This window comes from Dermochelys coriacea, chromosome 18 (assembly GCF_009764565.3).
Source record: "Dermochelys coriacea isolate rDerCor1 chromosome 18, rDerCor1.pri.v4, whole genome shotgun sequence".
NCBI classification, from domain to species: Eukaryota; Metazoa; Chordata; order Testudines; family Dermochelyidae; genus Dermochelys; species Dermochelys coriacea.
Genome location: NC_050085.1, coordinates 8,436,578 through 8,460,188, shown reverse-complemented (window position 1 = coordinate 8,460,188; position 23,611 = coordinate 8,436,578). Strand labels below are relative to the sequence as shown.

The following is a 23,611-nucleotide window of genomic DNA, read 5'->3' as shown; positions in this document are numbered from 1 at the left end:
CGGAACGCATTCAGTTTTTCTTGTGGTGGATGATCCTATATCATCATTTGAAGGAGATGTATGCAGTATACTAAACCTTGATCCAATGGAACTGAGCAAGGTGCTATCTCTGGAGGTAGTGAAACAGCTAATCCACCATCGTTTTCCTCTCTCTTCAGTCCGGTGCTACCGGTATCTCCCTCTGCCCCCGCCCAAACATTTCTTCTGCAACTGAACCTGGTGACAAAAGCCAGATCTTGAATGTCTTGTTTTCTTGTGGTTGTAATCAATGCACAGCTGTGTTGAGACATCCATATGCCACTGGATCTTAATTAATCTTTAGCATCAACATCTTACCTGTTGATGTTTAAATAAAAATAATATCATCTTACATTCATGTAGCACCTTTTCCATTCAAAGATCTCAAAATACCTTTTAGATGCAAGTAGCATCTCCGCTTAGCAGATGAGTTACAGAGAAGTTGAGTTGGTTGCCCAAGCTCACACACCAAGTAAGTAGCAGGGCTGGAAACAGAATTAATCTCTCTGGGCTCTGAGCCTCCTCCCTCTAACTGAAGTCTTGCTCGTCAACTTGTCTCCCCTGGTAGACTCCTGCAACTCTAAAGGTCTGATTCTCTGTTGCTGTGCACACAGTGCAGGCATTTACACCAGTGCAAAGGGGGTATCAGATGTTACCATTCCAATGTAGTAGCATAGGCACCGACATCATGGGTGCTCCAGGGCTGGAGCACCCATGGGGAAAAATTGGTGAGTGCAGCAGCTCCCCACCACAGCTCACCTCTGCCTCCGCTCCGCCTCCTCCCCTGAGTGCGCCGCATCCCCGCTTCTCCCCCTAGCTCCCAGCGCTTGCCCCTGCAAAACAGTTGTTTCACAGTGGCAAGCTCTGGGAGGGATGTGGGAGGAGCGGGATCGTGGTGTGCTGGGGAAGAGGTGGGGCCGGGGCAGGGATTTGAAGAAGGAGTCCAATAGGGGCAGGGAGGAGGTGGAGACTTTGGGGAAGGGGTTGGAATGGGGGCGGGGCAGGGGTGGAGTTGGGGTGGGGGAGGTTGAGCACCCACCGGTGCTGGGAAAAATTGGTACTAATGTGTAGTAGTACTTTGCACCACTGGTGTAAACAGTAGTAAATTACACTGGTGTAAATGGTGTAAAAGTACACAGCAATAGAAATCTGGTTCCTGTCCATAACTCACTTTCCACTCTCACAAATCCCTGCTGCTAATAACATTTATCCATCTTGCCCTCTGTCCTCCTCATTTCCTCATCCTGCCTTATGGGTCCCAGAAAGATGGCTTCCTTAGCTGCCTCTTGAGGTGTATCCTTTACATGTGACCATATCCTGAAGTCTCTTCTCTTGGGTAATGTTTAAACCTTGATTCCATCCTGTGCTTCCCATTGCTTTCTTCAGTTTTCACTCTTTTTAGTACAGCACCATGTCAGTGTCAGGAATTTCCCTGAACACAGACTCAGAGGACTTCCCATTTCCGCTTTATTCCAGCTGTCTATCAGTTGCCTTTACATTAGTGTGCTACACAACAGAACTGGGTAAACTCATCTCACTCTTTGTTGTCAACAATACCACAGCATTCCCAACTGAATTTGTTTCTCTTAGTTAAGAGAAAACCAGTCGAAAAGAAGCCCTTGAGGAATTCCACTATGATTTCAACAATTTCCATCCCACCATCAACCTCAGCCTGGACCAGTCCACACAAGAGATCCACTTCCTGGACACTACGGTGCTAATAAGCGATGGTCACATAAACACCACCCTATATCGGAAACCTACTGACTGCTATTCCTACCTATATGCCTCTAGCTTTCATCCAGATCACACCACAGGATCCATTGTCTACAGCCAAGCTCTACGATATAACCGCATTTGCTCCAACCCCTCAGACAGAGACAAACACCTACAAGATCTCTATCATGCATTCTTACAACTACAATACCCACCTGCTGAAGTGAAGAAACAGATTGACAGAGCCAGAAGAGTACCCAGAAGTCACCTACTACAGGACAGGCCCAACAAAGAAAATAACAGAACGCCACTAGCCATCACCTTCAGTCCCCAACTAAAACCTCTCCAACGCATCATCAAAGATCTACAACCTATCCTGAAGGACGACCCATCACTCTCACAGATCTTGGGAGACAGGCCAGTCCTTGCTCGCAGACAGTCCCCCAACCTGAAGCAAATACTCACCAGCAACCACACACCACACAACAGAACCACTAACCCAGGAACCTATCCTTGCAACAAAGCCCGTTGCCAACTCTGTCCACATATCTATTCAGGGGACACCATCATAGGGCCTAATCACATCAGCCACACTATCAGAGGCTCGTTCACCTGCGCATCTACCAATGTGATATATGCCATCATGTGCCAGCAATGCCCCCTGCCATGTACACTGGTCAAACTGGACAGTCTCTACGTAAAAGAATAAATGGACACAAATCAGACGTCAAGAATTATAACATTCAAAAACCAGTCGGAGAACACTTCAATCTCTCTGGTCACTCGATTACAGACCTGAGAGTGGCTATCCTTCAACAAAAAAACCTTCTAAAACAGACTCCAACGAGAGACTGCTGAATTGGAATTAATTTGCAAACTGGATACAATTAACTTAGGCCTGAATAGAGACTGGGAGTGGATGAGTCATTACACAAAGTAAAACTATTTCCCCATGTTATTTCTCCCCCCACGGTTCCTCAGACGTTCTTGTTAACTGCTGGAAATGGCCTACCTTGATTATCACCACAAAAGGTTTTCCCTCCTTCCCCCACACCTTCCTGCTGGTAATAGCTCATCTTAAGTGATCACTCTCCTTACAGTGTGTATGATAAAACCCATTGTTTCATGTTCTCTGTGTGTGTATATAAATCTCCCCGCTGTATTTTCCACCGAATGCATCCGATGAAGTGAGCTGTAGCTCACGAAAGCTTATGCTCAAATAAATGTGTTAGTCTCTAAGGTGCCACAAGTACTCCTTTTCTTTTGGCCTCATACACATATATTGCCTTTCATCTCCATGCTTTCAAAACCAATACACAAATTATCTATTGATTATTATTATTACCAGGGAAACATAAATATGCATGGCTCTTTTAAGACAAATCAAAAATAATACAGAGACAAATGTAACAAGATCACTTCACCCAGCCCTGAAATGTATACACCTCTGAGGAGGAACACAACAGCTGTTTAACAGAGCAAAGGAATTACTTTGCAACAACGTAGGATAGAGGAAAAAATCCTGTAACCAACTGAAAACTGCAAAAAGAATTTAGGGAAGGACTGTATAACTACCCAAGTGTAAATTGCCCCAAGACATTAGGGTTAACTAGCATCACATACTCTCTGCAAATAAGTGCTATGAGATCTTTAATGGCTCCAAGCGAGAAGTGCTCCCCCCCTTTTTTTTAGGTCTCATAATAAAGAGGGCACCTTCAGTAACACAGTACCCCTTACATCAGGGGTTGGAAAACTATGGCCTGCGGGCTGTGTCCAGCCCATCAGACCTTCTAATGTGGCCCTTGAGCTCCTGTGAGGGAGCGGGGTCGGGGGCTTGCCCTGCTCCACTCTTGCCATGGGTCTGCAGGGCTCCCAGAAGCAGCGGCATGTCCCCCCTTCAGGCTCCTATGTGTAGGGGCAACTAGGGGGCTCCACATGGTGCCCCTACCCCAAGCACCAGCTCTGCAGCTCCCATTGGCCAGGAACCACAGCAATGGGAGCTGCAGGAACGGTGCCTGCAGACGGGGCACTGTACAGAGCTGCCTGGCTGTGCCTCCAGTAGGAGCCGGAGGGGGGACATGTCGCTGCTTCCAGGAGCTGCTTGAGGTAAGCGCTGCCTGGAGCCTGTGCCCCAATCTCCTTACCCTAGCCCTGATCCCCCTCCTGCCCTCCGAACTCCTCAGTCCCAGACTGGAGCACCTTCCTGCACCCTGAACTCATTTCTGGCCCCACTCCAGAGCCCGCCCCCCCAGCCAGAACCCTCACCGCCTCCTGCACCCCAATGTCATGAGCATTCATGACCCGCCATACAATTTCCATACCGAGATGTGGCCCTCAGGCCAAAAAGTTTGCCCACCCCTGCCTTACTTTGATGCAATATGAACTCCTGAAATCACTACCACCACCTCCTCCAATGCTTACACATTTTTGCAGGTCTCCCATTCACAAACTGATCCAGCCAAGCCTTACTTAACTGATAGTATCTCAGCAAATCACAGCAGAGGGTGAGATGGCGGCAACTATAGTTACATACACAAAACTCTCTCCTTATTAAGATATCACCCAGATTGCAAATTACAGCTTACCAGAAAGACTCTGATCCCACATCTTAATAAACAAAAAAAGTCCTTCAAGCATGTCGTGCCATAAACAAGCAGAGCAAGCAGCTGGTCCTCATTTAAAGAGATGTTCCATCAATTTGAGCAAGAATTCGCAGATCATCTTAATGCAAATATTTCTGGGAAAACAGAAAGCAGCTGTTTATTCTTCTTTATACCTTCTAGCAGGAAAATAAAGTCCAGGATGCTTGTATTTCTGCCACAAAGAAAAACATCCTCTTGGCCTCAAAGTTCATTTGGACTTTGGAAATTTTTTAAAATAAACCAGGCTGCAATTTCCGTCTCCTGCTGTATGTTCCTTTGCTGAACAGCAAGGTGCAATTACAGCCTATAAGCAAGGAGGCTGGGCCTGAGCCCAACTAAATATACAGCCTGATAGTGCTGGCCTACCTATGGTGTTTTGAGGCAAAAGTCATAGGATCAGTCATCACCTGGTGTAAATGGACATACTGCTAATCTCCTCAATGAAGCTATACTTATTTACACTAGCTGAGGATCTGGTCCATGGAACATAGCGCTAGAAAAATGATATTAGGTCCATAACCCACCTACAAGATAGTGCAAGATTATTCCCTACTGTACATGTGATAATGTTTTGCCCAGTCTAGTTTTAAATGCCCCAAGTGATACCCCTTCTAGCGTTTCCCCAATGATACAGCCTAATAACTTTCCACTTTCCAGGGGCCCCCTGTCACTGAGCTAAAAAGATTGTCAGGCAAATTCAAAATGTGCACAACTGCATATCTAATTTGCATGTGCAGTGACAGATGACATATGTGCAATTTGGGTAACTTTTCATGAAAAGTCACCTATTTATCACAATGTAGGTACTATTATCCAGTTCACCTAGTAGCTGTGGTAAGTGTGCACTAAAACTTGTCTGAAAACCTATCCATTTTCAAAACTGAAATTTGCAGCTGCTTAGTTTATGCTATGTTACATTAAATACAAATCAACAACGGCAGAGCTCTTCCCTTTGAAAAATACTGTAACATTTCTGATATATTTAATGAGATTTAGGTTCAAGCAATGGACAATGGTGTTAACCTAGTAGAGTCAAATTAGAGCTGTTCCCTCATCATCTCCAGCCAGAAGGGTATACAGGCATGATATTATATCCATGGAAAATTTGAAGTAATTCCCCAAAGAATGCAGAGTTTCTGTTACAATCTTAATGCAAGTGTTGCACTCCCACAACATATCAGAGAATTTCATACCAGCTCCAATGACATTACATCAGAAGAGGAAGCATTTTGTGACTCCTCGTCAGCATTTCCAGTTTCCACAGCAAGCACCTCCAGGCTGAGAAAAGTAAATGGAGCGACAAAAGGGTTTTTGGTTTATGCTAGGGTCAAGTATGCAATTTGGATGCCAAAAAGCACTAACAGAGGGTCCTGCGGAACCTGGCACTCCAACTCTTGTGAAACACGGGCCAAACACTTGTTCCAAAAAAGCTATACAGGAAAGTGCTGCCATGAAATGGGCCAGTTCTCCCTTGGTGTTACTCTCCTGACTTCAGTGGAGTTATATTTGCTGTACAGTTGAACTGGGGTTTGAGTTGCAGAAGTACGGAGCACTCACGGCTACAACTGAAGTCAATGGAAGCTGTGCTTTGAACACAAGAACTTTTTTGTAATACTCAGTATTCTGAAAAATCAGGACTTAAACACCTCAAACTGGGCACCCAAAAATAGTAGACACTTCTGACTTTAATATCTCTGTCTCAGTTTTCCATCTGTAAAATGGAAATAACACCACTCCTTCTCTTCACAGAAGTGTTGTGGAATTAAATTCATTAATGTTTGTGAAGTGCTCAGATATATGGGGATATGCCCCACAGAAAAGCCCACGTGGAAATTAATATTTCTGTTTTCAGAGGAGGTTTTGAGTAGTGTTTGAATAAAGCCTGGGGTCGCACATTAAACAATAAGGCTAAAACAAAATATTGAATATCTGCTTACTCAATGACAGGTTTCAGAGTAGCAGCCGTGTTAGTCTGTATTCGCAAAAAGAAAAGGAGTACTTGTGGCACCTTAGAGACTAACAAATTTATTAGAGCATAAGCTTTCGTGAGCTACAGCTCACTTCATCGGATGCACTCTCCTTACAGTGTGTATGATAAACCCATTGTTTCATGTTCTCTGTGTGTGTATATCAATCTCCCCTCTGTTTTTTCCACCATATGCATCCGATGAAGTGAGCTGTAGCTCACGAAAGCTTATGCTCTAATAAATTTGTTAGTCTCTAAGATGCCACAAGTACTCCTTTTCTTTTTGTGAATACAGACTAACATGGCTGCTACTCTGAAACCTGTCATTGAGTAAGCAGATATTCAATATTTTGTTTCTAAGGTGCCTCAAGTCCTCCTTTTCTTTTGGCTTACTCAATGACCACCATCCGTCTCATGCATTGACTTGAGCCGGAGGTCCTGTGGAAAAATATTATGTAATAATGTAATTAAAGACGGTATCATAATGCATACGCACAAAGGGACCAAATCCCAGTTGCATGAGCAACCTTTATTCTCCCATTTCCTAAGTTTTGAGGGCACATTGTTTTAACATTTTTTCAGCTTATACCTACACCTCGCCCTTACCGCTGGGAAAAGCCTTCCAAACCCGACCCCAAGTTTAAACACATGCAGTGACGCCTGTCTGAGTCTGCAGGCAGCCTGAAACAGCAGCTGCGAGAGAGGGGGTTGGCCGCCTGTGTACGTCAAAGGAACAAGATTACTCTGAAGCCCAAAGGGTAACATTTCACACAGCAAAAAGAAAAGGAGGACTTGTGGCTCCTTAGAGACTAAGAAATTTATTAGAGCATAAGCTTTCGTGAGCTACAGCTCACTTCATCACACAGCGACACTCCCCACACCCTCCTGCCCGCATACCCCTTTGCCCATGGCTTGGGTCTCTCCTCCTCCCTGCCCGGATTGGTCACTCTCCTCCCTTCTGGCTCCCCCACGCTCCCTGCAGTTGGTTGCTCCCTCCTGCCCCCCCCCCCGTCTTCCCCCCACCCCCGAGCTCTCTCCTCCACGTTTGTTCCCCTCGCCCCATCTCAACTCCCCCTCCCTCGGGTTTGCCTCTCCCTTCCCCCTCATTCTGTCTTGGTTGAGCTCTTCTGTCCCCCCAGGGGAGAGAATGGTCTCTCCCACTCCTCGCTTCTCCCTTCCCCCCGCAGGACCCGTGCTGCGCTCCATACTTGGCGATGGCCCGCGAACCGCGTTCTGATTGGTTGCGTGCGGCGATGGGTGGGGCCGAACGGTAGTGACCCGGATGTGCACTCCTAGGCAACGGGCACGGCGGAAGTGGCAGGGCTGCGGCCTGGCTCAGAGAGAGACCGGACGGGACCGGGAGCCGCCGCCGTTGCTAGAGCCCAGCCCAGCGGAGCCATCATGGTAAGAGCAGCTCGGAGCTGAGGGCCGCCGGAGCGGGGCTGCCCCCACGCTTACCCTGGCGCCCAGCTCCCTGTGCGCTCTTCCCCGGGGGCTGTCGCCCCTCGCTCGGTTCTGTTCCCCGGCCCCTGGGGGGGCCCCCCCCGTTTGTCGCATGGTTCCCCCTCGCTCCCAGTCACATCCTTCCCCGTGCAGCCTGGCCCGCAATGGGTGCCCTGGGCGGGGAGGCCCCCTTCCTAAGGCGGGGCCCGTTGCGCTTCCTGCTCCCGGGCGGAGCGGGCATGGGTTGCCTGGGGCTCTGAGCAAGTTCCCGGTAGGTGGTGCTGGGAAGTGAGGAGGGATTTCGTGGCTGGAGAGTAGTGCGGGAAGGGCTGTGACCGGGTTGGATGATGATTTGGGGAGGGTCTGGGAAGAGGTGGCTCCAGGGTCTACATGATGTTGGGGGGAGGGGGAGGTATGCTTTCAGGGCTGGAGAGTGGGAAGGGTAGGGTTGGGGCGCTCTGCTAGTGTGATTTGGTGGTGAGGGACTAGATGTGTTAGCAGGTGCCTGGAGGGCTGCATGGTGTTGCAAGGGGAGAGGCTTGGAGGAGGAAGAAAAGGCTCCAGGCGTGTGGTGTCTGACATAGTGAGTGAGTCTCCTCTTTAAACCTTGACCTCAGGAGGTTAGAAGGGTGATGTCAGCTACAATGGTGAGAATGAGAGTCTTCTTGATGTTTGTAACAGATGAGGTACTGGAGTTCTTAACAGATGTTGTGAACTACTGCAAAGCTTAATTTCTGAATGCTAAGATTTCACGAGTCAACAGCGCATGTGCTAAAATGTTTAGGTAGCTTGTTTTACAACTCACTGTCCATTTCTGAAAAAAGAAAGAGTACTTGTGGCACCTTAGAGACTAACAAATTTATTAGAGCATAAGCTTTTGTGAGCTCCAGCTCACTTGATCGGATGCATATGGTGGAAAAAACAGAGGGGAGATTGATATATACACACACAGAGAACATGAAACAATGGGTTTATCATACACACTGTAAGGAGAGTGCATCTGATGAAGTGAGCTGTAGCTCACGAAAGCTTATGCTCTAATAAATTTGTTAGTCTCTAAGGTGCCACAAGTACTCCTTTTCTTTTTGCGAATACAGACTAACGTGGCTACTACTCTGAAACCTGTCCATTTCTGTTATATTATCAAATGAACATATACTGTTTAGTCCTTTACAGCTTTTCAGGACTGGTACTCTAATCCCGTGTTTTAAATGGAAGTGTAATTTGTGTATTTTTACTGAAGAACAAATGTAACTATGCAGCTGTAGCTTTTAAAATTAGCTATTGTGATTATATAGTAGCAACCCTTAAGAAAGATGCCTGGCTAAATTGTTATTGCTGCTTACTTGAATTGTCATTATAAGGCTTGGGCTTCTCAGCAAAACATGCAGACTTCTTTATTAAAGTGGACTGAAAATTCAGTAAATAATTTTAATACCTGATACTAGGAAAACATCTTGAAGGATAAGCTGATCTTTCCTCCTAGGAAAGTCTGTACTTAGCTCTAAGAATGTGCAAAATGCAGGAAAAGTCAGCTCACTTGCAAGACCATATCATGACTGTGAATTTTATTTTCTTATGTGGATACATAGGTTTGCTCAGTCTTGTATAAGGAGATCTGAGGCCCACTTAGTGAATGGAATAACCTGTTTTCTCAATATCTTCCAACTATTCTGAAGTTTGTTTAAAATGGACAGCAATTTTTACTTTTCATAGATTCCATTAGGTACTTCAGATATAAACAAGCACAAGACTGGCAACAGTGACCAAGGATCTGATGTAATCTCGTTTCTGTGTAGAGCCCCACTTAAGGTAATGCAGCTTCATGTGTGAGGGATGTCCCTGCATTCATAGGGAGACTGAGGCCCCAGAGTGGTGGTAGAATAGTTTGAATCTTACAGTTGAAGGTGTAAAGGGAATTAATATAGCTATATGAAGACTGGTTGAGAAGACACTACTGATATTGTAAAATAATACTTTGTTTTGGGGACTACTACTATGCAGTATCGGTATCTGAAACCTTCACTGGTGCTTTTAAGAACTTTAAGGCACAGTCCTTTATTTTTCCTCAAATCAGCTGGTAATAAGGATTTGCACTTGCTGTACAATTTAAATATTTATGTTGTGTATTACAGTAGTTTCTAGAGGCCCCAACCAAGACTCGGACCCCATTGTAAGTCATCGGAGGATGGAATCCAGTCATGGCTTGCATAATTAAAAGCTTCCTTGCCAGACTACATAAACTCCAATGGCAGCATGTTCAAGATAGTAGATACATGATTCTAAATGTGCTCACAAACATTCAGTTTTTTGTTATTGCTACCTCATGCAAAGAAGTGTAAACAAAATCTGAGTACCCCTCCCCCAATTAAATAAATATCAATTTAAATTGTCTAATGAATCATTGCCTGCACTTCATCTGTTAAAATTTGTGAGGTAGCTAAAAAGCACTGAAGCATGGCTAGTGATGCATGGGTATAATGCTGATACTAGGGTAAGTAGTTTTTGTTGCCTATTCTAAGCAGTTTAAGATTTTTTTCAGGGAAAGGGCTGTTGTGCAGGCACATTGGTGCTTGACAAATAAGTCTCTGTTTGTGGAGCTGCTAGCAAACCAGTGTTATTAGATGGTTTAGTTTTTCTTTTCGCACTTAAGACACTGTTTCCCGAATTTTTGAAAGCTGATCCCCATCCCCTGTAAGAAAATCAAACCAAATGCACCCCTCTTTCAACCCCATCCTGTAAGGCTGAAGGCCTACTGTCGTAGGTTATGTTTTCCATGCCCACTGGTTAGTCCTTTGTACCCCATCCTTTGGGAAATACTGACTTACAATTTGAACAGCACATAAGATCATAGAATATCAGGGTTCGAAGGGACCACAGGAGGTCATCTAGTCCAACCCCCTGCTCAAAGCAGGACCCCAACTAAATCATCCCAGCCAGGGCTTTGTCAATCCTGACCTTAAAAACCTCTAAGGAAGGAGATTCTACCACCTCCCTAGGTAACCAGTGCTTCACCACCCTCCTAGTGAAAGTGTTTCCTAATATCCAACCTAATCTTAGTATTCAAATGAAGTGTGTAAATTAACTTATCTTAAACTTGTTGAAAATTTGCTTTTGATCAGATTGAGACATTCAGTTTGAAAATCAACTTTTAGTATTGAACCCAATGATATGTCCTCTTACACAGTGCCTTTTATGAAGTGAGCTGTAGCTCACGAAAGCTTATGCTCTAATAAATTTGTTAGTCTCTAAGGTGCCACAAGTCCTCCTTTTCTTTTTGCGAATACAGACTAACACGGCTGCTACTCTGAAACCTTTGTTTACCTTGTTCTGCTGTACTGATCTGTAGAATAATTCATTCTCTAAACTAGGGTAATTCAGGTATAACTTCCTCATATTTGGTATAGATGTCCTATGGCATTACGCTATTCAGCATCCAGCTGTAAAAGTAAATGTACAGTGTAATATTGAGCTTAGGCTCTATTTTTAGAGCATTTAGTACTGTACTTGCACAGAGAAATGCCTCCTTTTGGAGGAGGCAGGCATTGCTGCCCTATTAAATTTCTACTTGTACTTTTGTCAACTATGCTTTCTGTCAATCTGCTTTGCTTTACAATGGACAGCTGATGAGAGCTGTGAGGACACAGAACTACTGTAGTGATGTCTGGATCTGTTACAAGATTTGACCATGCAACATACCAGTCTAATTCAGTTTTGACTGGATAGATGCTTGCTTCTGAATATGGTCTATGCATCTGCGTCTATATTCTCCTTTTACTCTAGTGCTGTTCTGTGAACACAAGCTGTAAAACAAAAATAACCCCCTACTCTTCCTTGAATTAGGTTCCATGGGGACCTGAATTTCTCTACCATAGTTACATATGATGATTTTTAAATCAGTGTATATGATCTTATGTGAGTGGGGTTTGGTGGCTTTTTTTTTTTTTAAATCTCACTTGCTAGAGAATCAGTACTTTGACTGGACGTCTACCATTGTGTAGTATTTTTACAGCATTAATTTTGGGATGTTTGGGCAAATGTCTTGTGGAGTTATGAAAGGTGTTTGTATTGATCTCCTGATTAAGGTGGGCTTCAAACTTCTGTGCTAAGCTCTGTTTTCACATCAATGATGCTTATTCAAATTGGAGTGCTTAAAATAAGATTAGCAGCCGTGTTATCCGCAAAAGAAAAGGACTTGTTGCACCTTAGACTAACAAATCTAGGTATACATCTTTTTTCAGATAATTTGGAGCAATAGAATTAAAGATGTGGATATGCAACTTAATCAAAAGTTGCCTGTCACTTCCCACTTCATGGTTTTGTGATGTGCATGTATGTGCTCAGCTATGGTAGTTCATCAAACCCAAATATCATACTATACTTGCAGGAATGGGTAAGTTTTAAACCATGGAGCACTCTGATGGGAGAGATTTAGGACTCCTCATGCTCTGGAGCTAGAGAGTAGACAAGCAAGTGTATTAGAAATTTTCTACGTTGAAAGAGGAGAACTGGAGGAGGAATGTGATGTGAAGACTCAAGAGGGGAACTTGGCCTCATCAAGTAATGTGGTGAAGAGGAAGTGTCTAGGAGCAAAGAAGCGGCTTCCTTTTCCCATGTCACCCTGGCAGGGATTCTGGGGAGTGAAAAACCCTGTATTGCTCCATTGTGCATAGGGTCCAGAAAGCACAAACATTTCTAGGCAAAAAGTTTAGTTATGATGAAGTTTGAGTGCACACAAAATTACAAAAATGTTGCATAACTTTTAAAAACAAATGTTAAAAACTTAGAATTTTAATTTTATAAACATCTGGATGTATGAAAACACACAAATGCAGTTAATATACCCAAACAACCTAGCCTCTGCCCCAGTCATGTAGGCAGACTTTTCAAGTTTAACTCCAGCTCAGAGTTGGCTGCCTGGAAATTCTCTTGGGAATCATTAAACTTAATCCCCTCTATAATTTAATCTAAAAATGAAGAATCCATACTACTGAACTTCCAAAAGTATGATGAAGTCTGAACTATACTTGGGTTCTCTTTTAATGTTGGTAACTGGCAGGTGAAATATAACTGGTAATAGTTAGTGCTCCTTCTTGTAATTTGGGTATTGTGTCAAATCTCAGTTGTAGACTTGGGTTGCTATTTCATTGAAATGTTTCAGAGTGGAGGCATTCCAGTGCTTGATGTAAGTATTTTTAAAGCCTTTATTTAGACTTAGAGAGGCTCTGGACCTGGCACAGCTCCCTGCTCAGCTAAGGCAATCTGGGGCCCTAGTCCAATGAAGTGCAGGCACCATGACTTTTGTGGGGGCATAAAACATTTTTGTTACAATTAATTTTTTTTAAAAGTTAACTTATTAATGTTCTTTACATGTAAATATTTTTTGTATTTACATGATGCTTCCAAATAACCATGTGACTAGACTGTCACTAGTATAATGTTTTTGACTGACAAAATTGTGGCCAGAACAAAAATTCATTTGAGAATCAGGCACACCACTATATAAAGGTTCCTATGACCACGCCCTGTTTCTGTGGCTCTAGCCAGCCATGGACCTGTCTCCAATTTGAACGAGTAGTGGCAAGTGCCACACACATGATCTCGCTTCTGGACTTGTGGAGGGGAGTGAGGGGCCTGCCACTATTCCTTTTTGAACCGGTTGGGGCCCTCCCTCTTCATGTGCAGTCTGTACCAAAGGAATAAGGTCTCTGTCTTCACCCATCCAAGCAGAAGATGCTATGTGGGCAACACTACTTCAGCAAGGGCCCTTCCAACTCAGACCTCTCGAGGGGTTGTCTGTGTCTTCACTGCAAAGTGGACTGGTTACCAGCTTGTGTGAAAGCAAACTACACCTCTTGCTATGCTTGCTAATCCTGGGTGAAAGCATCACTTAAGTGAGAGACTTTTTTGTATGAGAACAAGAAGGGGTTGGGGCAACATCTGAGTAAGAGCCAAGGTTAACTCTGCACTGCAAATATACCCTTAGTAATCCAGAGCCCACTATTAATTTTGTTCTTCTTCTGTAAGAAGATCTTGTTGGTTGTTTAGCTGGTACTTGGCTGGCTGTCCTGCTGACAGAGGTACTCGGTTTGAAACTGATATCCTGCTACCTGACTTCCCTGGTTATTTTTGCACTGGTGCATACTTGAATTAAAAGTGGCCTGTCATTACTTCAGATGGCTGGTGCCTGCAGTTTGATACTCTCCTCTTGCTGTGTTTATGTGGCACAGGCAATAAAAAAATATTATCTAGACTCTGGCTCTCAACGTTTCCAGACTATTGGATGATCCGAGGAATGGAAAACCTGTCTTACGAAAGGAGACTCGAAGAGCTTGGCTTGTTTAGCCTAACCAAAAGAAGTCTGAGAGGAGATATTTATAGAGAGCAATCATATATCAGAGGGATAAATACCACTGAGGGAGAAGAATTATTTAAGCTCAGTACCAATGTGGACACAAGAACAAATGGATATAAACTGGCCATCAGGAAGCTTAGACTTGAAATTAGAGGAAGGTTTCTAACCATCAGAGGAGTGAAGTTCTGGAACAGCCTTCTAAGGGAAGCAGTGGGGGCAAAAGACCTATCAGGCTTCAAGATTAAACTCGATAAGTTTATGGAGGGGATGATATAATGGGATAGCCTAATTTTTGGCAATTAATTGATCTTCAACTGTTAGCGGTAGATATGCCCAGTGGCCTGTGATGGGATGTTAGATGAGGTGGGATCTGAGTTACTACAGAGCATTCTTTCCTGAGTGTCTGGCTGGTGAGGCTTGCCCAGATGCTTAGGGTTTACCTGATCGCCATATCTGGGATCGGGAAGGAATTTTCCTCCAGGGCACACGGGCAGAGGCCCTGGGGTTTTTTTGCCTTCCTCTGCAGATGGGGCACGGGTCACTTGCTGGAGGATTCTCTGCACCTTGAAGTCTTTAAACCATGATTTGAGGACTTCAGTAGCTCAGACATAGCTGACATAGGAGTTTGTTATAGGAGTGGATCTGTGGCCTGTGTTGTGCAGGTGGTCAGACTAGACTATCATAATGGTCCCTTCTGACCTTAAAGTCTATGATTCTATACTGTACCCCTTTCAGGAGTCTGATTTGTCTTATATACCCCCCAAGTTTCACCTCCCTTAAAAACTACTTGCTTACAAAACCAGACATAAAAATACAAAAGTGTCATAGCACACTACTACTGAAATTGCTGACTTTCTTATTTTTACTGTCCAATTATAAAATTGGAATATAAATATTGTACTTGTATTTCAGTGTATATAGGGCAGTATAAACAAGTCTTTATATGAAATTTAAGTTGTACTGACTTTACTAGTGTTTTTTTTTTTTTTTTGGTAGCCTGATGGCTAGGCAAATATTTAGGTGTGTTGATGTACCCCCTGGAAGACCTCTGTCTAGTACCACTTAGGCAGAGGTGAAACTAAAAAAGTTGCTGTTTTTCTCCTAACAGTGCAATGGGGGCTTATTCTAAATGTTGTTCTTCCACTTCTTTGTGGCATGAAACTCGTGGTATGTGTCGGTCTGTGAAGGGCTAGATAAAGCAATTGTTCATTGAGTTGCAAAGAAGGTTAGGTAAGTAGTTTAGAAAATTGGTTGCTAGTCAGATTATTCAGATTTGTGTGTGGTGTGTTTTTTTTCTTTTTTATTACAATCTCAATATTGTACACCTATCAGTGTAGTAAGTAGAGCCAGCAGCCTCCAGAAGTAACGTCTTAAAAAGAAACTATATATGGTAAGGGTAGGTTTTCTTAGAAATAAAGAATTCTGTAGTGGAGTACTAAAAGCTCTTTATATATAAACTTGGCAGTTGAACAAGAATACTACTCAAGGTATGTTTCTAGTTTTAGCCTTCAGTTTTGTCCAGTTCTTCCTAGCTTCTGTGTCTTTGGATACCTCTATAGAAGGTCAGAACTAAAGTCATGCAAGCATAACGGTGCTTCAACTAATGTCCTATAAAACAGCAGGTTAGTGATCAATAGTCTCACAGGCTGCTTTTAGTTTCTTCACTTTGAATTGCAAACCCAAGTTGACCTTTGTTCCTACAGCCTGCAATGGAAAACCAGTTCCAAATATGAAATGCAGATGAGATCATTGCCATTCTATTTCTTGTAAAAGCACTAGGTTGACCCTATTCTGTCAGATCACTTAGCACAGACTTTTGTAGCAATGGAAGCTCTTTCTCATGGTTCATTAGTGTCAAATAACAAGGCCTAAAACTGGAGGATTTTAATGAGAAGCTCCAAGCAGGTATAAAGTAGTGTGCTCTCTCTGGGTATGTCTACCCTGCAGTCAGACTTCCCTGGCTGGCCTGTGGCAGCTGATGTGGGCTCACAGAGCTTGGGCTGCAGGTTGCAGTGTATACTTTTGGACTCAGGTTGCTTGGGCTTTAAGACTCTGAGTTTCGAGGGTCCCAGTGCTTGGGCTACAGCCTGAGCCTGGAAGTCTAGGCTGCAATTAAACAGCCCTATGCCCTGCAAGCCTCAGTTAGCTGGCATGGGCCAGACTTGAGATTTTAATTGTGATGTAGATGTACTCTAAAAGGCTTCATGTCTTCTCAAAGTGCTGTTACTCACACATGCCTTGTATTGAAGCTTCTTGCAAACTGCGTTGCACAGGAACTTAGCTGCAGAATTGTCCAAATGTGAACTTACAAGTTTTTTTATCTCTTACATTGAGAGAAGAAAAAGCATCAACTTTTTTTTTTCATACACTTAAGCTTTAGAATCAATATCCTGCACTGTTGCAGTAAGATTAATTTGCCTAAAAATCCAGAATACTTTTCATTTAGAAAGCATTTATTTCCAAAGACTTTTTCTTCACTGCGAAAGGATGTGTTTTACATCAAGATAGCCAACTCAAGTCAGAAAACATATCCAGAGAGACATCATCTTAAAACGTAATCGGCTTGAAATTTGTGAAAAGTACTTTTGGTGCTTTATGTGCACATGAATTCTCCTGACAATTCTTTTGGTTTTACAATCACTTTATGTAGAAGTTTCCCTCCTTTGCTTCTGTGTGAATGACCGTCCCCAAAACAGGAAATGAACTAACCAGGGTGGATGGTGAAGTGTTGTTAAATGCACAGGGAAAGGAGTACTTGTGGCACTTTAGAGACTAACACATTTATTAGAGCATAAGCTTTCGTGAGCTACAGCTCACTTCATCAGATGCATTTGGTGGAAAGTGAGCTGTAGCTCATGAAAGCTTATGCTCTAATAAATTTGTTAGTCTCTAAGGTGCCACAAGTACTCCTTTTTCTTTTTGCGAATACAGACTAACACGGTTGCTACTCTGAAACCTGTCTAAATGCACAGGGTACACTTCCTCTAATCTTTGTAGCACTAGCAGTTGACCAACTTTCACACAAGTGACTGAATACTTACCAAAATATCTTGCAGAATGACTGTTCAAAACCCATGTAGTTAAGGGCAGTCCTTCTAGGTCAAGTCCTGGAGTTGTCATAGGGGCATTGCAGAGATCAAACTGTACATCAAGTAGCTGGTTGAAAATCTGTTTAACTAGGAGGGATTACGTCTTTAATTTAACTTGCCAAAAGATGAAATTATGCAAAAAACTTCTAGTGGTAAGCATATGGCTCAAAATAATATCTGAAAAATACCTCATGAGTAAGGTTAAGATTTTTGTCATGGTTTTTTTTTAGTAAAAGTCACAGACAGGTTGCAGGCAATAAACAAAAATTTGACAAAAGTCTGTGACCTGTCTAGGGGACGGGCTGACAGCCTGGAGCCCCCCACCACCCACGGCAGAGGGGCGGGCTGGCAGCCCAGAGCTCCATGATGAAGTCATATCCTTACTCATGAACAGTTTTACAGAGTAAATGCTGGTCCTTCTGGTAGTGAACCTCAGTTCTGTTCTTAATGGTAGTTTTGAACAAGAACCTGTTTTGCTTTTAGAGTATGGGGTAGGAGAAAGCTTGTACTCTGCCTACAATAGTTGGGTCAAACCAGCTAATGTCTTCAGAGCCATGAATAGGCTTTAAAGCCATTTTCAAGATTAGGAATATGATGCCTTCTTGTTTTCAGTTTGAGTTTAAAATTTTGTGGGGACTTCAGTGTTTGTTACAAAAACTTTAAAAAGGGTGACAATAGGTGCAAAATAACTTTGCAGTTTTCTATGTAAGTGTTGGAGTAAATCACTCCTGTTTTTGTAAACTTTCAAAAAAAAAAAAAAAAACCCAAAACTCTTATGTTCTGAAAGGTAGCTGGATAGCATGTTTCATTTTAGCAAGAAAGTAGCTCACTGGTGGGGTGTTTCGTTTTTTGTTTTTGTCAAATGCTGATGGCATGGATAGTTTCTTTAAAACTGACAATGTGTGTATGTGGGCATAGGATTGACAAACAGAATGAACACTAGTGCTGAAGCCATTCTGATACTTCTGAGCTGACTCCCTGTTCTGGAAGAGATGGTGGCTTGGCTTGGTAACCAGGACCACCTTGCTTATCAAGGTACCATATCTCCTTTCAGAGTGTAGCTGGGACAATGGGTGACTCCCGGCACGCCCCCCCCCAAGTCCAGATTAGTTTCCTGTCCTGTAAGGAGAGATGACAGTTACTGAGCTGCCATCTCTTTCTGGATCCTAGAGTTGGGAGTGCCAGAACTCCCAGGACCTGAAAATCAGTAAAAACCAAATAATGGCTTTTATAAAAATCTCAGAATATTTTGGTAAAAACTTGAATAGTTAGAAGTATTGTAGAAGTCATAAATCTGATAAGTATTTTTTTACTAAGTCAAAACCAAGCAGTTGGAGAGATTACTTTCCTTTATCAGGAGACTGAAGGAAGTAGTGGGAGGAATCCATGTCTCTGCAACTTATTAAACTCGCCCATTACTTCTCAGGTTAGTTCTTGCATTTCCATTACTTAGATAAAGTTAAATCTGGTAAGATTTTTGTGACACCACTCTAATTTTCAAAGTTTTTGTGTATTTGTAGTCCACCACATCATTGGGCTTTCTAAGCTGTTGCAATGAGTGGCAGTAAACTGATATCTAGTGATGTTTTGTGAGCAGGGGAGAAGAAAAGAGAAATTCAGTACAATGTACGACTAGAGAGCTATTTTGTTGTCGGAATGCTTCACAAATTCTAATTTGGCAGATAACTTCCAGAGCTAATAGGGGAAAAACATTCTTATTAGCTCTCGGTTATTCACACTCCATGTTGGTGGGAGACAAAGTGGGAGGAGCAATTTCTGTTGGTTAAGGAGACAAGTTTTTGAGCTACACAGAGCTCTTCTTCACATAAGGTCTCAACTGGAGCTCTAATATTTAGAGATGAGCTTAAACCCTGAAACAAGAGGTTTAATATCCCTTCCAGAATTTGTTAGCATTTGCTCTTATAACTCTGGGTGTCCTTGTTATCCATATAAACATCCAGACTCTCCTTGAATTTTGAAGACAAGCTTACCAATCACTTCCTGGGGCAATGAATTCCACAGTCTAATTACCCATGAGGGTTGTTATCTGTGCTGAATTTGCTACCTTTTAATTTCATTGTCCCCTTGTTCTCATGTTATGAGACAGGGAAAACAGATGCTCCTGGTTCCCCCCCCCCACATTCATTTTACATATTTGTGTTTTGTTAGTGTTCTTGCTAAAGTAAACAATCCCAATCTTTTCAATCTCCATGTGAGGTTTTTTCCAGACCATTCTGAGCCCCATTTAGTTCTGCAATATCCCTTTTAAGATGGGGTGACCAGTACTGTGTGCTGTATTCCAAATGAGGTTATACTGTGGATTTATATAATGGCAGTATAGTTTTCCATCTTCTCGATCCCATTCTTTATGTATCCTTAACATCATGTTTGCTTTTTTGACTGAAGAGGTATTCATTGAGCTGTCAATAACGACTCCCAAGTCACAAAGCAATCTCTTAACAACCCCCCCCAAAAGCACATATGCTGAAAGTTTGAAAATCACTGATCTAGATTACACCTCTTCACAACTACTACTTTGCCCCAATAATGGCATGCGATCAGTCCTATGCATCTGCACACAGCATGTGGCACATCATCAACAGTAGTGGAGCTAAACTGTTTTAGGATATTTCAGGTTTTGATCTAATGATCTTGCTGGTCAGCCATTCTGTACAAAGGCAGCACCACAAATCTGATCCTGGGGGGGAGAGATAGAAGGGTTAGGGCGTGTCTATGTTAGAAATGCTACATCGCTTCAGTGTAGATGCTGTTTACGCTGATCGCAGCAGTTCTCCCATTGGCTTAGGCAGTTGTGATGGGTTCCCTCCAGGGTGCCATCTGGAACTGGGCTACCGCTGAGCCCCCTGCCCACCAACCTGGGCTCCTGCTCACACTGTATTGCTGTGACAAGCTGCAAAGCCCTCCAAGATTGCACTTTCACCAGCATTCACAGAGCTAGGGACACAGAGGGCCCGCATGCAACTGCAACTGGGTAACCACTAGCCTCCCAGCCTAGGACCCCAGAGCAGTACTGTCCTGCCCTGATCAAATCTGGCCAGTATGTGGGTTTAACGCTTGGTCCGCCTCTCCCTCAATGTGAAGAGGACCGTGCACACTTGTACTTACCAAGCTGAGATTTCCTCTCAGCTCATTAGCGCAGCAAGCCTGGGAGGGGGAAGAAGCGGAGCTGCGGCATGCTCGTGGGAGGAGGCAGAGCAGAAGTGAGCTGAGTTGGGAGGGCCGCAGCAAGGGGGGGGGCACAGAGGAACCATTCCCGCCCAGCTCACCTCTGCCTCCTCCCCTGAGCGTGCTGCTGCCACTCCACCGTCATATCGGGGTAGAGGTGTACAAACTACCTTTGCTTCACAACTTGGGCTTCCCAGGTTTTCATACACGGGCTAGAAATCCCTTTAGCCTGGGCCCATCACTTCCACCAGTTCAGTCTTTGTTCCTCAGGTGTTTCCAGGTGTGTTGTAGGGAGAGTGAGGTGACATCATGATGTCATTTCCCACTTTATATCTTTTTCTCACTTGCTGGAAAGCTCTCTTGCTTTGACCTGGCTCAAACAGTTTCCATTGTGTAGTTCTATCTCTGAGAAGTTTCTGTTGTACACAGTTCCTGGGGTAATCCTTGTGCTTGTGTGCATTTCCTCAATAAGCCATTCATGTTTGGCCTTTTTACAGTTGTACCTAAAAGGCTGCTTGTGGGTGTCTTCAACCTCGCCACATGTTTCAGTAACACAGATAGCCTAACTTCACATATGATGATGGCACATACAATCCAATGAGATCTAATGTCTAGCAGATCAAGACTTTTAGAATACCTCGCAAGGCATACTTTGTACAAAACATACCCTAATGACATGACCGTGTTGAATAAGGGAGTGCCAGGGTATCAGTGATAGATAAATTCTGTCAACATAGCTCTGACTACAGTGTGGGTAAGGTTGGCTTAATTAAGTAATTCAGAAGTGTGAAAGGTCACACCTTGAGTGACATAATGTAGCTGGGTTGATCTAACATTTAGTGTAGAACAGGCCTTAGAAAGAATGGAGAGAAATACACTAGAGAGGTGTAATATGAAACTGTTAGGCTTGCAAATTCAAACCCTCAAAAGTTAGAAAATGCAAAAATTAAGGTTGCCTGAATTTAACATGGGTGAAACTTTTTTTTTTTCCCCCTCTAATCTTGTTCTCAGAAATAGCCGAACTATTTCGGCTATAACTTTCAGGAAGAAAATTCAGCCTGAGGCAGGCAACCACTATGGAAAACTTCAGCCCAACTGGTTAGTTCGGCAAAGTTTTTATAAGCAACTGAAAACTGGGTCTTATAATGGAAAAGTGTCAGGCAGCCTTAATACTGGTGGTGCTGACAGCCTTGGCTATAATATACTTAATGCATCTGACAAGTGTTAACAATTGTGGTTCCTAGAAGGCAACACTCTAAAAGATAGCTTTGTTCTCAGGAGACTTCCTAAAGCCCACTCTCTTGCAGCCTTTGGTTTCTTTTTATAGATGACAGCTGCTCCTTACCAAAATACTCCTAACTAAAACAACCTGTTCTTTTGATAGATGCACGCCTCATCAGATCTCTGCTAGCTCATATCAAAATCTAACAAATATATGAAGCATTTGCAGGTGTTCTACATACTGCTTTTCAAAAAGAACTGTTTCAAGATGGCCTTCTGGTCTACCTTTGCCTTAAGTTCAGTGTGGCTAATGTGTCTGAGATTTGGAGAACAGATATCCTTTAGCAGTTAGCAAAATGTTCCATGTTCTGTGTAGAAGATACTTCCAAAATTGTTATGTCCATTTATTCTCTAGTTGACTTGGAGAAACGGATTTAATTTCCAAGGTCTATTGTCCTGGACCATTGTGAAGGTCTAACAGATGCTGAAAGAGCGCTGCACGGTGGAGTAACGATGGTGTGCAAATGGAGTTCTGGCAAACATATCCAGTATTAATTTATATCGTGCTGCATTGGTTAAAATGTGTAGCAAATTGATTGACTGTACTTTGCAGTTTGGTATTAATGTTCAAGAGACTAAATAACCAAGCTTAGCCAAATTTGTCTGAAGACAAAACAGTACAGGAAAGAAAGTTAATACAATTAACCCATCCCAGGAAGCAGATTCTCACAGCATTTTCAGTTTATTTTACACAGAAGTTGGGCTCCTGGGTTATACCCTTAAAACCACTCACATATGGGGTGCCTGTTTTCAAGTTGGATATCACTTTTTACATCATGCAAGACTATTTCCCAGTTGCCTCTTTTTTCTGGTACCTGATGTACACCTTCTATCTCTTCCAAACTGGAAGGCACTGCGCACACGCGCACACGCACACACGCACACACGCACACAGAGCAGGGTAAATCATTAATGAATTCTGTCTTATAGGTTTCCTATCCAGCTAGGCCAAATACTGAGTTATACTGTCACAAAGTATTGTGGGATACTTTGCATAAATGAGCAAGAATAAGAATAATAGAATTTAGCAAGATTATCCAATACTCAATTCATATCATGCACATAATACTTATGAATTTGGTGTGTGAGACCTAGATGCCCTGGCTAACAGCAATAAATTTTAATTGTTTGCAGTGTTGTAACCATGTTGTCCCAGGATATTAGAAGTTGGTCCAGTAAGAGATACTACTTCACTCACCTTGTTTCTTAAATTTTCATGGCAGTTTAGGTATGTTCCCTACCCAAAGAGCTTACATCTGGTAAACAATACATAGGGCAACAGTTAAGTGAGAGTGTGAAGGATTCCTAGAAGAAGTGGGTTTTAATCAGAGATTTGAAGGGATGAGTGCTTGAAGGACAAGAAATGAGCAATTGTTCAATGCACATGGGGTAGCATGAAAAGCAAAAAAGAGTAGGCAAGAGGATTAGGAGGTATAGTGCCCTGTTTATCTTAACATCCACCTCCACCCCTACAGATCTACTTCTATAGAGTGAGATTAAGTCTGAAAAATTGCTGACTTAATCTCAAAAGTCAATGGGACCTCCTATATGAATACAGGTTTCAGAGCAGCAGCCGTATTAGTCTGTATTTGCAAAAAGAAAAGGAGGACTTGTGGCACCTTAGAGACTAACAAATTTATTTGAGCATAAGCTTTCGTGAGCTACAGCTCACTTCATCCGATGAAGTGAGCTGTAGCTCACAAAAGCTTATGCTCAAATAAATTTGTTAGTCTCTAAGGTGCCACAAGTACTCCTTTTCTTTATATGAATACAGTTAAGTGTTTGGATCAGGGCCTTAACTTTTTTTTTAGTCTTCTTGTTTTTGACTTTAGCTATAGCACTCTTACCAAATTCATGACTTTGAACTAGTAGAAGCATCTAACAAAATGAGCACTTTGTTGCAATTTTAGATTAA

General features: G+C 42.9%; 1 protein-coding gene across 2 annotated transcripts in view; it reads left to right on the top strand.

Annotated features, from left to right (window-relative positions):
* Positions 1 to 7,544: 7,544 nt before the first annotated feature.
* CAPZB (capping actin protein of muscle Z-line subunit beta) overlaps positions 7,545 to 23,611 on the top strand; it is a 105,727-nt gene continuing 89,660 nt past the window's right edge. Inside the window, exon 1 of one of the 2 annotated variants that reach the window (XM_038376444.2) lies at positions 7,545 to 7,746. In XM_038376444.2, the coding sequence (XP_038232372.1) occupies positions 7,744 to 7,746 (3 nt within the window). In that variant the 5' untranslated portion in view covers positions 7,545 to 7,743. The remainder of the gene's footprint in view (positions 7,747 to 23,611) is intronic. The other variant, XM_038376443.2, reaches the window with a different exon arrangement.